Raw genomic sequence first — 16797 nt, 5'->3', positions numbered from 1 at the left:
CACCATCACCACCACCACCATCATCACCACCATCATCGTCACCATCATCACCTCCACCATCAATTCCATCACTGTCTTTGCCACCAGCATGCCATCACCACTCATGCCAACTGGCTGCCTTCTAGCAACATACAGTCTAGTTAGAGCAATAAAAGAAAATGCATAATAAATAAATTATATAATCATATAAGAGATAATCCTATAATGAAAAGCTTTGAGTGATCGAAGCCTAATGTGCTCTGGAAGGACAACCAAACCCCTGGGTACCTTGGCAGTTTTCCTGTGTGGTATGTACCCCACACAATGCCTTCGTATTACAGGCATAAGTGAGATCTGTGGTCAATAGTGATTTGCTGACCAATATTGCAGTGGTGGATCTATACAACCTGATAAGAGATTAACTCGGTGTTTTCTTTCCAGCCGGATGTCCACCCTGGGAAGTGCTGGGCCTTTCCGGGTTCCCAGGGTCACGCCCTGATCAAGCTTGCCAGGAAGATCACACCAACTGCCATTACCATGGAGCACATATCGCAGAAGGTGTCTCCCTCAGGAAACATCTCCAGCGCACCCAAGGAATTTTCCGTCTATGTGAGAGGCAGTCGGAATCCGTGTTCAGAGTGGGTTATGCTAGGAGGGGGTTGGCAAGGAATCAGACGCTGGGACGGCACGTGAACTGTGCAGCTAACCATTTTCATCACTGTGAGAAAGTTACTTCTTTCCGATACCTCTGCTTTGCCATCTACAAAGAGAGAGGGTTGAACCAGATGATTTCTATTACTTTTTTTTTTCACTTTTATCAAGGCTATATGTGCACAGTTTAAAAATCAACATTCTCGTATACTTATAACTAAACACTTTTTTCTTGTGCCAGGGCTTCTGGTCCCAGGTTTCTACTCTCTGGAAGCTTCCACTTGGCCACAGTTTTAGCTGCTCGGTTCGGTACACTTGCCTTCATATTTGCTTTTACCGTTACTTCTTCTTTTTTAAGTACTCTCCATGCCTAATGTGGGGCTCGAACTCACCACCCCAAAATCGAGAGTCCTGTGCTCTACCAACTAAGTCATTTGAGTGCCCCTACTTTTACTTTTTGATTTTTCAGTTTTGCTTATAATCTACAGACTTCCTCTGATGAAAAATGAAGATTAGTCCTCGTCCACGGCTCTCCCATCCTCCCCCAGTTTTTAGGTCTTACTTTTCTTTAATAAACAAGTTTATTGAGAGGCCATTCACATACCAGCAATTTGCTTACTTAAAGTGTTCACGTTGGTGGCTCTTAGTATATATATTCACAGAGTTGTGTATCCCTCACCACGATCAACTTTAGGACATTTCTGTTGCTCCCAAAAGAAAATTTGCTCTCCTTAGCTGTCAGCTCTCATCGCTGAGCCCGTTCCCCCACCCCCGGCACCATGACTTACTTTGTCTCTGCAGATTTGCCTACTCCGGACATTTCATGTAAGTGGAATCATGTAATATGTGGTCTTCAGTGAAAGGGTCCTTCCACCTAGCATCATGTTTTTGATGGGTTCAAAAACCCATTTCTCTGGTTCCTCTGTGCTCTATAATGTGTGACTGCACTTCATTTTTTCAACTGTTGAATAATAGGGGCGCCTGGGTGGCTCAGTGGGTTGAGCGTCCGCTCTTGGTTTTGGCTCAGGTCGTGATCTCAGGGTCTTGCGATCGAGCCCCGCGCTGGGCTCTGCGTTCAGCATGGAGTCTGCTTAAGACTCTCTCTGCCTCTCCTTCCCTCTCTCTCTCATTCTCTCAAATAAATAAAAAAAAATTTCAATTAAAAAATATAAAAATAAATGAATTGCTGAATAATACATATTTCATTGTGTGGATAGACTGTGTTTTATATATCCACTCATCAGCTGATGGGCATTTGAGCTGTTTCCTCTTTCTTGACTATTATGAAGAGCGCTGCTGGGAACATAACGTGTCCAAGTCTTTGTGTGGACACCGGTGTTCATTTCTCTTGGGTCAATACCTGGAGGTAGAATTGCGAGGTCACGTGGTACATCTGCGTGTCATGTTGGAGACACTGCTGGACAGCGTATTTTCCTTTCAATCAATATGCAATGTTTTCACTGTGACTGTGTGAATGTTGTTCTCACTGAGCCCTACAGTATACTGGAATAGTATTTAATTTGTGTAAGACTTTGATGTTCCTGTTCATTAAAATGTTTGATGTTCCTATTCATTAAAACAAATGCCTTATTTCAACTGAATTTGCTGACTTTTCTACATTCCTATCACAAAACCATTCCCCACCTCTTTTTTCCAAAGGGTAAAAATCCCGCCATTATGTTCCTTCATGTCAGATCATTTCCAAGTTTCTTCTTTATTTTATTTTTTAAAAATGTCCCTCTGGCCCAGTCTGCCCTTCTGCTCCGATGTGACCAGAACTTCATGTCTGCATCCTGGGGATTCGACTTAATCATCTAATCTATTATTTAAAAAATCTTTTCTGTCTAATTTTCCTCCATTTTTTGTTCCATCTTCTGAAAGATTTTATCAACTTATATCCCAACCCATATGTGGAATTTTTCATTTCTGCTGTCAAGATTATTCTAAGACTTTTTTTTTCCTGCAAATAACTCCCTTTCTTTAGAGTCTAAATTTCTTCCTTCATGGATGCAATATCTTCTCTTAAGCTCCGGAAGATATTAATAGACATTAATTATAGTTGTGTTGCATTTTCTCCTGCTCCTTCCTGTGTCCTTATTCCCAAATACCACTTTTCCTATTTGTGGAAAAGTGCTTTTCTCTCATGTCTGGTGAGGCTTGTCTGTTGCATTTAAGAGCCAAAAGGTAAAAAGCCAGCCAAAAGCTGTGCATGCAAGGTGGTGGCTGCCGAGTGGGTGCTCTGCTTGGGCCGATTCTTCCAGAACCCCCAGAGTATGCTACGGGGCAGGTTGACCCTGGAGGAATCCTGCAACCTTGCACCCAGATTTCAGCTTGGTCAACCACCCACAGGGACAATAGGTACATGGGCTCCCTCTGCAAGCCCCTGCCCTCCCCCAGCCCGTGGCCCTGTGTCTGTCCTTCTTGGGAATTTGCAATGGCAACACCGGCATGCTGCTGGTCCCCGTGCTGCCAGGATAGTCCATTCTTGCTGCAGGACACCACACCAGTCGCCGATCGGCTTTCTCCAGACTTTCCGTCTTGCTGTCTGTTCCCAGGTGTTCCCTGTTGCTCTATGCCTTTCTTCAACTCCTTGGTGGCCCTACCTGGAGTGGGGGCTTGCAGTTAAAACATGGGTGCTCAGCCTGCTTTGTGCACCCTTTGAATGCCTGTAAATGGCATGATTCTGGGCCACAAGGCAGAAAGGAAACCACTGTCCTTTGAGGCGAGCCTGCCGCCGCCCACGGTAGGTGCTTGCTGATACCTGCCACTGACAGAGGTTGGAGTTGAGCCGCTCGAACCACATCTCAGAGAGACCCCTCCGTTGCTCATTACAGGGGAGTTATGGGTAACCCCTCAGGCAATAGAAACCTTCTCATCATTTTTCTCTTATATTAGCCAAATTATGAACCAGTGAGATTAAAGCTAGAGGAACTACAGAGGGCACCCCCTACCACACAGTTGAAACCCCCCGTACATTTGACCCCCCAAGACTTAACTACAACAGCTTACTGTGGACCCCAAGTCTTACCGATAACAGTCGATGAACACGTACTTTGTATCTTATATATATTAGACGCTGTATCCTTACAATAAAGGAAGCTGGTGAAGAGAAAAGGCTACTCAGAAAATCATAAGGAAGAGAAAACACACTTACAGTTCTGTGCTGTATTTATCCAAAAAATCCACATCTATGCACACCCACACAGTTGAACCTGTGTTGTTCAAGGGTCAGCTGTGTATGAGCTTTGAGTTGTAGGTATATACAATTGTGGCTGCATTATGTAATCATGCTGTAGACAATTCTTTTTTTTTTTTTTAAAAGATTTTATTTATTTATTTGACAGAGAGAGACACAGCGAGAGAGGGAACACAAGCAGGGGGAGTGGGAGAGGGAGAAGCAGGCTTCCCACTGAGCAGGGAGCCCAGTGAGGGGCTCGATCCCAGGATCCTGGGATCATGACCTGAGCCGAAGGCAGACGCTTAACGACTGAGCCACCCAGGCGCCCCGACAATTCTTTTAATAAATCGAGATGGGGCGCCTGGCGGGCTCAGTCGGTGGAGTGTGTGACTCTTGATCTCGCGGTTATGAGTTCAAGCCCCAGGCTGGACGTAGAGCTTACTTAAAAATAACTTCTGATAAAGTTTACATATTAATATTTTCATTATCAAACAATTGAACCAATGAACTCTTTGCTTATTGTGTTGCCATTATTTAAGGACACTAATGATAAAGTTTAGATTCACAAAATAAATTCATTTCCACCAGTCTGTCTCCTCTCAAAAATCTTCCATTTTGAAGGTAGAGGATGAAGGGAAAAGCTCAAGGGAAAGAGCGTACAAATATCGCTAAGGTCTTTCAGTCAACAAAAGCTTACTTTTTGGATGGAGTTATTTGCGTTCTCGAAGTCTGGTAATTGGATTAAATTTATCTCATTTCGGAAAACTTTGCGTCAGCACGGGGACTCATTTTGTGTGGGTGTATTTTAAAGATTTTATTTATTTATTTATTTGAGAGAGAGAGTGGAGTGGGGAGCAGTGGAGGAAGAGGGACAAGCAGACTCTGCGCTGAGTGCAGAGCATGACCCTGAGATCATGACCTGAGCCCAAATCAAGAGTAGGATGCTTAAGACTGAGCCACCCAGGCGTTCACTTTGTGCTTATTTTAGTCAAAGTATGCCACCTGCAAATTCAGTTACTGAGCCAGGGTCAATGCTGGGATTTGTTCTAGTTCCCTGTCTCTACCTATCTATCTATCTTTCTATCTATCTATCATCTATCGATCGATTGATCAATCTATCTACCTATCGTGTATCTATCCAATCAGACCTGTGGTCAGTCTCCTCCTGCCTCACAAGCCCCCGAGTTAAATAACCTCTTGGGTGTATAGGTCAGCACCGGGTCCTGCCACAACACCGTGCTCCTGGTGGACTGCCAAAGATGTCTCGTGAATTGTTGCTACCAGGACAGACAACTGCCTCCATTTCTTTAGCTGAGCATCCACTCATGAGAACCCCCTTGTCTGTTGCTTTCCTTCATAGGGCATCTCGAAACAATGTGAGGGAGAAGAAATTTTCCTAGGTCAGTTCGTATATAATAAAACGGGAAGCACCGTTCAAACATTCGAGCTCCAGGTAACGAGCACCCCGGAAAACGTGGGGTGTGAGGAACTCCATCCCCGGGCGGGTCTGTGGGTGTTGTTGATGCACAGCGTTGTGTGAGGATAATTATGACAGAAGTATGAGCTAAGGAGGGCTTGGCTTAGCTTCCATTTTTAGCTCCAAGTGCTACATGGATTTTAATGCCAAAAACCAGGCAAATACCAGAGCAGGTTCTAATCCTGATTCTTCCTCACTTGCTACTATTTTTTTAAAATTATTTTTACTATATTCATTTTCTCAGTCCTTGCCTTATCTAATGGGTTTTCTCGATACTATTAGGTTTGGTGGTCACTAGGTCATCTCCCATGGAGATGGCTGCAGGCAGACAGGAGCTCAGGAAGAGAAAATAAATATCAGACAATGTGAGTCAAATCTGTCTTCCTGACATTGAGGAGTGTTAGGAAGAGGAAATGGGGAAAAAATACCAACTGTTAACATAAAAACCCCTGAAAGCCATTAAGGTATATGAAATACATTTTCATTATCTGTCATTAGGCACAGGAAGATTTAGAAATACATGACACTTCTTGGCCAATGCCGAGATAATCTGAGCTGAAAACGATATGTGTTAGAAATGAATGAACCTGGGAAGTTTCTCATATGTGATCGTTTATCCGTGTCCCTCTCCCGCTCCCACCCGGGGTGCACCATCTTCTTAGGAGCCCTGCACTTACCCGGACCTATTTTCCCATCCATGAGACTGGGTGTCTAATAAAATACTGGTTAGGAAGGAAAGAGTTCTAATTTCCCATTATATCAGCACCCCTTGGGATTCTTGGAGATGGATTTCTGTATAAGGCATTCATTTGTATCTTTTCTTTATTTTCAGCATGACGTTTCTGAATCCTTATTATGTGTGAAACTGAAAATCCTCAGCAACTGGGGACACCCGAAGTACACGTGTTTATATAGATTCCGGGTCCACGGTACCCCAGGAGAGTACCCCTAGAGAGGAACCCGTGCAGACGGCCATGACCACAGGTCCAGAATATGGGACCATTCTTATTCCTTTAGATCCACTGCACTTAGAGGAATCCAAAAGGGAGTGGGAGGGAAAACTCAAAGTGGTTCATACCTGCCAATAAAATGTGAATGAGTTTTACTAGTAAAAGATATGAAAATAAATGCAATGGTCTGTTGGTAGTTTTGCTCTTGAGGATGAATCCTGTGGAAGCACCGAAAAGAATGTATGTATTTGGAATGAAGCTGATACTATTCTACAGTCTCTCATACTAGTATCTTTGCCTCTTTGCCTTCTTTACTCATGCGACCATAACCACACCGGGCACGGATGCCCCTGTTACCGCTCTGACATATACGTGTACGTAACAGTGATGTAGAAGTGATTGCTGGCGTCGGTCAATGCAACCAGGTAAGCCAGAGAAATTGGAGGTAAAAATTAGAGGGGAAATCTGACCATGACTACCTGCAGATGGCTTGGTGAATCCCTTGAACTGCAGTGAAGTCAAAGAAGGGATACGTTACAAACAAGGAGAAACTGCAGGGAGGTAAGCAGATACAAAATTATTATATAGAAATCGATTTCATTCATAAATACAAACAACAACCAGTGAGGGGATACAATTTACAAAAGTTACAACAACGATTAAAAAACAATAAGGGGCGCCTGGGTGGCTCAGTCAGTTAAGTATCTGACTCTTGGTCTCAGCTCAGGTCATGACCAGGGTCGTGGGATGGAGCCCCACGTCAGGCTCCGGGCTCAGTGGGGAATCTGCTTGAGAGTCTCCCTCTCTCTGCCCCTCCCCCTCAAGTAAATAAATATTTAAAGAAAAGAAAAGAATTAAGCTATCTGTACAGTAACCCTCCTTTTCCTTGGGGGATACATGTTTGCCCGAATCTGTGGACAGTACCGAACCCCGTATATCCTATGTTTTTCCCTATATGCACACATATATGACAAAGTTTAATTTATCAGTTAGGACAGTAAGAGATTAACAGTAACAACTAATAATAAAATAGAACAATTATAATAGTATACGTGAATGTAATCCGTCTCTCTTTCACACCATCTTACTGTGTCCTGCACTCATCCTTCATGGGATGATTGAAAGAAGGAGAAATCCAGGTGAGGGGATGAAGGGGGTGAGTGATGCAGGCTTGTGACCTAGCATTAGATTGTACTGACCTCGTGACAGTACATCAGAAGGGGGATCACCTGCTTCAGGACCACAGTTGACCTGAAACCACAGATGAGGGGAACCCACCATGAAGAACCGTCCCCAAACACTGGTGGATCACTAAGCCAAAACTCCAGTAAATGGAAAGACATACTTGCTCTGTGGATATGAAAACTCCACTACCAAGATGTCAATTCTCCCTAAGGTAACCTACACAGTCAATCTGATCTCAATTAAAAGCCGGAAAAAATTTGGTATTGATGAAATGATGAAACGATTATGGTATTGATGGTATTGATGAAACGATTATGGGCTATTATTTGGAATTATTGTTAAAAACAATGTTTTGGTGACTATGTGAATTCTTATCACTTAGATTTATATATTTAGATGTATGTATTTTTAAAATATATGTTTGTATATTTTATATTTAGATTTATGTATTTACGTATTTACAGATGAGATGATATATTTGGGATATGTTTCAAAATTATATAAGAGGATCACATGCATTGAGGTATCGATGAAAAAGATTGGCCGTGAAATGGTCATTGAAGTTGGGTGCTGGTCCCCGAGGGTTCACTTATACTATTTTGCCTACATTTAGTATCCGTATTTGATATTTTCAGTTTTAGTAAGTTTTGAAAAGATTAAAACACATATATACCTCAGAAACCAAAAGAGCTGTGTTTTGAACCAACTGATTCTAAAGTTCATATGAAAATAAAAACTTGGTAGGAAGCCAGGAAACAGCCAGTAAGGAAGAGAATCAACAGAGAGAAATAGCTCTATGACATTGTGATTTATAATAAGAAAGATATATTTGGCCTTTGTCCCCTTTCTGGCTCTGAGCTCCTAAAACCCTCGCAATTCACTAAGTGACAGGAGCAGAAGGGGGTCTCTTACTATGGTGATGAGATGACCTTGGGAAAGCTCCAAAGGACCGGAAGCACCCTGGTTGCCACGGGAACCAACCAGGATTCAAGGTTTGGAACTTTCAGCTCCACCCCTGACCTTCCAGGGAAAGGGGCTGGAGATTGAGTTCATTCACCCACGGCCAATGATTACATCAGTCATGCTTACATGGTGAAGCTTGTGTAAAAACCCAAAAGGATGGGGTTCAAAGAGCTGCCAGGTTGGTGAGTGCAGAGACTCGGGGGTTAGTGGTGCCCTGGGGAGGCGTGGAAGCACCACGCCCTTTCCCTAGACCTCACCCTGTGCAGCTCTTCTTTCTGGCTGTTTCTGAGTTATATCTTTTTATTTATTACTTTTTAAAAGATTAATTTATTTATTTGAGAGAGCGAGCGAGCATGCAAGCATTAGCAGGGGAGGGGCAAAGGGAGAGGGAGAGAGAAAGTCTTCAATTGAGCTCGGAGCCCAAGACGGTGCTCAATCTCACAACCCTGAGATCCAGACCTGAGCTGAAATCAAGAGTCGGATGCTTAACTGACTGAGCCACTCAGGTGCCCCTACCCTTTTATAATAGACTGGCGATCCACTAAGTAAACTGTCTCTTAGTTCTCTGAACCATTCCAGCAAGTTCATTAAACCATAGGAGGGGATCGTGGGAACCCCAGTTTACAGCCAGTAGGCCAGGAACACAGGGGACATCCTGGAATTGTGAAAGAGAAGGAGGGGCAGTCTTGTGGGACGAGCCCTCAGCATGTGGGGCCTGATGCCATCTCCAGGGAGACCGTGTCCGACTTGAGTTGCATTATAGGACACCCAGCTGGTGTTGGACAATTTCTTGTGTGGAAGAGGAAAACCCCACGGACTGGGACTGGTATCCCAGAGTCATCAAGGAAAAAGGTATAAACACTAATTAACTGTGGGGTCTTAGAACATTGACAGACCAATGGAACGGACACAAAAGTCTTTCTGCTCTGTCAGAAATAGATCTCTATCTATGGGGAACGTAGTGTATACAATAAGGGGCCATCTCAAGGGGATGGGGGAGCAGGACTGGCTTGGGGTAATTATCTGCTCATTAGGAAAACAGAGTTGCATCCGTATTCCTCACTTCACAACGTGATGAACTCCCAACGTGGTAAAAGATTTATGGGTGTAATTAAACCATAAAGATATAACAAGAAAACTTGCGGTAATTCCTGTGTGGCATTGGATAGAGGAAGACTTTCTAAATATGATTCAAGCTGCAGAAGCCACAAAAGAGAAGCTATAAATCCTAGTACATCAGAACAAAAAGACAGCGTGGCTGACAAAAGCTTAAAATAGAAAAACAAAGGTTTGCCATTGACATCATAAAGAGTAACTTTCCAATATGTCAGGAGTCTCAACAAGGCAATAATAATATCAAGAACCACAGGAAAATGGCCCAAAAGTGTGAACCGAGGGCTCACAGAAACACATGAAAAGGTATTCGACTTGTTTGTTTGAAAAGAAATGGCAAAAGTGACCCAGGGATACCATGTCTCAGCAGTGAAATTAGAAAAATTCAAAAGTTTGGTAATATTTTATGGGAAAGGCTTAGAAAAACAGGCTCCCACATGTTGCTGGTGAAAATGTCAACAGGCACAGCCATTCCGGACAGAACTTGACAATATCTATCAACATGAGAGATGAATATACCCTCTGACTCAACACATTGTCATGTACAAAAAATATACATATATATGTACATATAAAGGTATTCATCAGCAGTGTTTATTTTTAAAGATTTTATTTATTTATTTGAGACAGAGAGAATGAGAGAGAGAGCATGACAGGGGGAGGGTCAGAGGGAGAAGCAGACTCCTCGCCGAGCAAGGAGCCCGATGCGGGACTCGATCCCGGGACTCCAGGATCATGACCTGAGCCGAAGGCAGTCGCTTAACCAACTGAGCCACCCAGGCGCCCTGCAGTGTTTTTTTTTTTTTTTAAAGATTTTATTTATTTATTTGAGAGAGAGAGAGTGAGAGAGAGCATGAGAGGGGAGAGGGTCAGAGGGAGAAACAGACTCCCCACTGAGTGGGGAGATCCTGGGACTCCAAGATCACGACCCGAGCCGAAGGCAGTCGCTCAACCAACTGAGCCACCCAGGCGCCCTTATCAGCAGTGTTTACCAGGAGGATTCCCACATAGATGGGGATCTTGCTGCTCCCCATCTACTATACAATATTTTTTTTTTAAAGATTTTATTTATTTATTTGACAGAGAGAGACACAGAGACAGAGGGAACACAAGCAGGGGGAGTGGGAGAAGGAGAAGCAGGCCTCCCGCTGAGCAGGGAGCCTGATGCGGGGCTTGACGCCAGGACCCCAGGATCATGACCTGAACCGAAGGCAGATGCTTAACGACTGAGCCCCCCAGGTGCCCCCAATATTTTGTTTTCAAACCATGGGAAAATATTACCTATTCAGACATCAAATCTTTATGACATAGTCTCTTGCTTTGTTACATGATGGTTGTATTTTTTTTTCTTTTTTTTTTAAGAATCAGAGAGAGCACACAAGCAGGGGGAGGGGCAGAGGCGGAGGGAGAGAGAGCATCCCAAACAGAGTCCACTCTCAGCACGGAGCCCGACACAGGGCTCGATCTCACCACTCTGAGATCATGACCTGAGCTGAAATCAAGAGTCGGACGTTTCCCAGATTGAGCCACCCAGGCGCCCCCCGCTATGATGGTTGTAAAGGAAAAACTCATTTCTGTGTGTTTCTCCTTTACTCTCACATGACGACCACACTCACAAGACTTGTGACACCAGATGTGGGCTATGTTTCCCCCAACTCCAAGCAATTCGATGACACCAGCTGGGCGCCCACGATTCAACTCCATTCTGACACTAAGCAGAGTCTCCGCGCAGACCCCACAGGTAAAGGGCTCAGTCCCACGAGACTGCCCTCCCCTCAGAGGCCGAGTAGCGGGTTCTCAGGTTACCCACAATTTCTGTCCAACTTGGCTACCATTTGGAGGTTCCCGTGACCACCTGCCTCCCTTGGATTCAATTATTTGCCAGAACGCAGACCTGGGGGAGATAACGGATACCTACCAGTTTATTATGTAATAAAGAACACACATGAACAGCCAAGGAGATACATAGGGTGAGGTCTGGAAGGGTCCCAGGCACACAAGCTTCTGTCCCTGTAGCGTTGGGGTGTGTCACCCTCCCGGCACATGGACGTGTCCACCAATGCAGAAGCTCTCTAAACCCCACACTGTTGGGATTTTTAAGGAGGCTTGATCAATCACTAACTCCATGTCCAGCCCCTCTTTCCCCTCTGGAGAATAGAGGGTCGGACAGCAAGTTCCAGGCTTCTGATCAGGGCTTGGGCTTTCTCTGGCGATCAGCCCCCATCCAGGGGCGCACCAAGACTCACCCAGGAGATTCCAAAGGGGCTGAGGAGCTCTGTGTCAGGCATGGGGCCCAAGACCAGGTATTAGGGCATAAGATGCTGCTAGTGTTCTTGTCTCTTAGGAAGTGACGGGGTCTTCAGAGCTGTGTGCCAGGAGCTGGACATGTGTACTGTCTTATTTCACCGTGGTCAAGGGGGAAAGGGAGATCCTAAATCAGTCAATGGTGAAACATGTCATGTGAAGGGAGAATGAGCAACAGAAATGGAAGGAAGAAAATTCGAACAAGAAGGAAATGCAAATACGAAGTGGGGCAGCTTCTGGCAAGCGAGAGATCCGGGCCAGGAGTCCCCAGCTTGACTGGTCTCCTCACCGCCCTGGGCACACAAGGGAAGTCCCTGGCCCTTCTGGAAGCCAGGGTGCCCCCAGGATGGAAGTAGAGAAGCCAGACGCCAGGACGCTGGCCTGCACATTCCTGAGCGTGAGGACGTAGGCACGGCACCATGGTAGGGTGTGCCTTTCACTTTGTCACCAGAGGGGAACGGTCCAGCACAGCAGGCCCTCAGTCCTTTCTGAGCCTCCCTTGAGCACAAGGTCCGCTTAGCGAGCCTCAGGACCATGGGATGCTCCGATCTGCTCTAGGGGACAATGCCCTGTGGATGCGTGCTTCCCATCAGCCAACAGGTAGTCCACCTGATACATGGCACTTCCGTGGAGAAGCTGGCTCTTTGGCGAAACCATGAAGCCACACGGGAGCCACCACGCGGGAACTCGGGGCGAGGGGGACGCGTGTGGGGTAGTCATGTTTCTATAAGGAGACACACTTGTGTGGTGTTTCGAGGCATGAGAGGAAGTTGAAGAGCTTTGCAAAAGTGACATGCCATGAGGCTGGACAAGAGAGTAAAGATTTTAGGCTCTACCCGAGGAATGATGCTTTTGGGGACACTGGGGATCAACTGTGAGTTTAGACGTGTCCATTTGGCTGCCGCTGGAGAACTGAGCAGACGGCCCAAGAGTGGACACACAGAGACTGGACAGGGAGTTGTGCAATTGTCCAGGTGGGGATCAGGGTCGTGGGGTGGGGACGTGGTGATGGAGGGGGGTGGTGGGATGGAGGGGGAGACAGGGGAATCGAAGCTGTGGAAGAAGGGCTAAGTTGGTCCCTTAGGATGGGGGATCCCCAAGTGGCCACTGCTCTTAGGGAGTGAATGATACAATCACTTCCAAGCCACCAGCGTGGAGGTTGTTTTGCAAGAGCATTGTAGGGCAGGTGAGCTAGTTAGTTAGTCTGGGCACGTACCAGCACTTGGTGGGAATGATGTTGGCATCCACAGCATCCCTTGGTGCCCCTGAGGCCCTCCCCAGGTTGGGGAACCAATGATAGAATTCTGTTTCAGCTGGTGAGCATGACTCTCTGGGGTGGCATGAATTGGGAGTGCAGGCTTGACATCGGGAGATGCAGGGTCATGATCAGTTTCAAAGCTAACAAGCACTACGACCTTGGGCAGTGTTCTAGGACAGGCAGTTTGGGTTGTAAGAGAAATGCCCTATGACAAGCCCAGTACAAGTGATGGGAGGTCTTATGAAGTTACCTGGAGATCTTGAAACACGAGGACCGGAAACGGCATGTAAGCTCCTCTCTCTCAAGCCTCACACGTGACCGTAGCCTGGCAGGAGGCTGTTCTAGGGGCACAGAGTCCTCCCTCTGCATCCCATATGCACGCCCCTTGGCTGTTCCACTTGGCCGCTCTTCCCATCCAGAGGTGCGGTCTGGTCCTCTGCCTCCTTGTATCTAGGCTGGCCTGTGACTTGCATTGACCGATGGAACGAGACAGAAGTGATGTAGGAATTCTGGAGACCCTGCTGCTTCTGCCGTCTCCTTGGACCACAGTCCAGAATCACCCTGCCAGGAGGATGGGGGACCACAGGGAGCAGAAGGAGGTGCCCCGGGCCACACCCAGCATCAACCATCAGGTGTGTGGGGGAGGTCCCCCGAAGCCAGTCCCCAGCTGAATGCAGCCTCACAGGGATGCCCAGGTGCAAGCAGAAGAGGCCAGACTCATGAAGACACCACAGCCACCAGTTTGGGGGGAGTTTCTTACACATCCGTGTGACTGAGACACTGCCCATTTTCTGACAGAGTTTCTCGGGATCCTGGTCCCAGGTCCTGAAAGAAGACTCCCAGACGGCAGAGCCCCCTCTGTTAGTTAATGCTGGCAACATCACGAGAGGCTGGATGCACACACAGACGGTGGCCAGAACTCACACGTGGGGCAGAAGTCGGACCCTCAACCTGCAGCAACCAGCCCGGGAAACCGGCCAGGAAGCCACCCCACCTACCCATCTACCCTGATGCCATGGTGCACATTGCTCATTCTCCGCAGTCCCCCATCTTTCAAATGGGGGTAATAGCAACTGCCTTCTGGGGTTTGTCATCAAAGTGATGGTTCTCTAACTCCTCCCGTATGGATTGTATTTCGACAGTACCTTGTATATGAAAGACAGGAGACAGCCGACAAATGCTGGTCTCCCTTGTCCTGAGTAGTGGCTGTCCCCTTCCTCAGAACCCAAACCCTGGGGCACCTGGGGGGCTCAGTCAGTGAAACGTCTGCCTTCAGCTCAGGTCATGATCTCAGAGTCCTGGGATCAAGCCCCACATCGGGCTCCCTGCTCAGCGGGAAGCCTGCTTCTCCTCTCCCACTCCCCCCTGCTTGTGCTCTCTCTCTGACAAATAAATAAAATCTTACAAAAGAAAGCACCCCAACCCCGAGCACTGTGCATAACAGTTGTCACGGGCTCCATAAACGTTAATTCTAAAAATGTTTATGAAATTTATGGAAGTATTTTTCCTTCAGCATCTAAAAGATGAGCAGACTTTGAAAAGCCATTTAAGCAAAACCATCCCTTAACCCGGCACAATTCTCAAAAGACATGCCCTCAAGCCATGTCTACAGTATGCTTTCCTTCATTTTATGTGTTTTCATGTAAAAGAAAAAGAAAAGAGAAATATTGCCTGTCACATCCGATGCAGAAGCTCTGAGCCGTGCCAGTCTCTTTCCCCTGGGGTAAGATTTCCGACACTAACTGGTAACACTGGGACTGCAAACAGTCCTCCCCGCAGGGACTGGAGAAGATAGCAAGCACCTGACCCACACTGGGCACACGGAGCTTTGGGCAACAGCTACCCTCTGGTTGTATTACCATTTGAGGACAAAATTAGGGCATTTCCCCGCACAGGACACAAACATAATGAACAACATGAACACTGTTCCCCAGATCATCCTCTGTCTGATTTACTAACCCCCGAGGTGCGGCTGTTTTTACATCGGGAAGCTGTTTACCAGCCGGACTGATAGCAACATGAATGAGAAAACTCAGTAGCCCACACGGGTTTCTAGAGATCTCTGGTGGTCTTGTTCCTTACTTCACAATCATTTGGAAAAAATGGAGGGAAGTAGTGTCAGTATATTTGATTATCAGAACTGAAATTATTAGTTTGCTAAACCTATTTAGTTTAAGGAAACTGCAAGACTTCTTATGTAAGATCCCTTTTTTCTTTCTGGAAAAGATCATTACAGCTTAATTTTATAACCGTTGGGTCACAATTCCCTAGATTATTTGGGTTTTTGTCTACGCAGAATGCATTATCATGGAAGTCTTCTTAGCAAGTTTAAAAAATTGTTTTATTTTTTATGGCGTAAAATTAAGTCATTTAAAGTAAAGATCAGGGGCTCCTGCCTGGCTCAGTCGGTGGAGTGTGTGACTCTTGATCTTAGGGTCGTGAGTTCGAGCCACGTTGGGTGTAAAGATAGCTTAAAAATAAAACCTTTAAAAAAATAAAAATGATGGGCGCCTGGGTGGCTCAGTTGGTTAAGCGACTGCCTTCGGCTCAGGTCATGATCCTGGAGTCCCGGGATCGAGTCCCGCATCGGGCTCCCTGCTCGGCAGGGAGTCTGCTTCTCCCTCTGACCTTCCTCCCTCTCATGCTCTCTGTCTCTCATTCTCTCTGTCAAATAAATAAATAAAATCTTTAAAAAAAATAAAAAATAAAATAAAAAAAATAAAATAAAAATGAAAATCAGTATTCTATGAAACATTGTTTACAAAGCTTATTTAGATACATTCTTTATATTTCTGTGATCTCCACAGCAACCACCTCATGTAATAACTTATCTATTTTAAAATTAATTTATGCCATAATAAAAAAAGCATGTTTTGTTCACAAAAAAATTAAAAGTGACATTATATCACATTTGGTTTGGTAAACACTTCTATGTTACAAAGTAGACTGGAATTGAGCTTCATGTTATAGTCTTAAAATAGGCAGAATTGTTTGTAATTTTTGTATTTTACACATTTCAAATACTTTGTATTATTTTTCACATCTTGATTCTACATGTCAAGTTAAAACAAGTTTGTAGGTTCTTATTTGCTTTCCTCTTATTTGCTTATCCTGCTTTCCTCTGATAGAAGGTCATTCACAACAACTCCTCCCAATTTCCTCTTTCTTCTCCATAAAATAGCATTCCTCTCCTTTCTGCTATTCCAGTGAATAAACCCTTGTTTTTTGTTGGTAAAAAAAGCGGACTTTTATTTTTAAGGGTTAACGATCACAATTTAAAAATTTAAGTGTAAAACCGTAATTCACCAAGGTGCTGTCATCAGAGCCAGCAGGGGATTCTAAGGCTGCCCTAGGTCAGGGAGGTATATATTTAAGTGATAATTTTATTTAATCCTTTATAAATAAACGATTGATTTTATTTTTAATGTCTTACAACAATCGGGAAGAGGTGTCAGAAAGTTCTTTCAAAATGTGAATCCTCAGAACACTTCTCATTCCTGGGGGGTTGAGGACTGCGGAGTCACTAGGAGGAGAGGCTGGTCCCGCCGGGGCATGACCCGAGACCAGCCCGCCCGGGGACTGACCACAGGCCCCCTTCACCCCGGAGGTGACGGGAACGTGACCCCGGCACGCCCCCTCCCCCGCGGTCATGGCCCTGGACCCCGAGCTCTGTGGATGTGACCCGAAGCCCGACCTCACCCGAGGACGTGATCCCGGACCTCGCCTTCCCAGGGATGTG

At 45.6% G+C, this 16797-nt stretch overlaps 1 protein-coding gene across 1 annotated transcript in view; it reads left to right on the top strand.

The window, feature by feature from the left end:
• SUN3 (Sad1 and UNC84 domain containing 3) overlaps positions 1–6395 on the top strand; it is a 16563-nt gene extending 10168 nt beyond the window's left edge. Inside the window, exons 8-10 of the mRNA XM_021703735.1 lie at positions 421–588; positions 5169–5261; positions 6118–6395. Of these exons, the coding sequence (XP_021559410.1) occupies positions 421–588; positions 5169–5261; positions 6118–6237 (381 nt within the window). The 3' untranslated portion in view covers positions 6238–6395. The remainder of the gene's footprint in view (positions 1–420; positions 589–5168; positions 5262–6117) is intronic.
• The last annotated feature ends 10402 nt before the right edge of the window (positions 6396–16797 follow it).

Source organism: Neomonachus schauinslandi, chromosome 12 (genome assembly GCF_002201575.2).
Source record: "Neomonachus schauinslandi chromosome 12, ASM220157v2, whole genome shotgun sequence".
NCBI classification, from domain to species: domain Eukaryota; kingdom Metazoa; phylum Chordata; class Mammalia; order Carnivora; family Phocidae; genus Neomonachus; species Neomonachus schauinslandi.
This window is presented reverse-complemented; position numbering and strand designations above follow the sequence as displayed.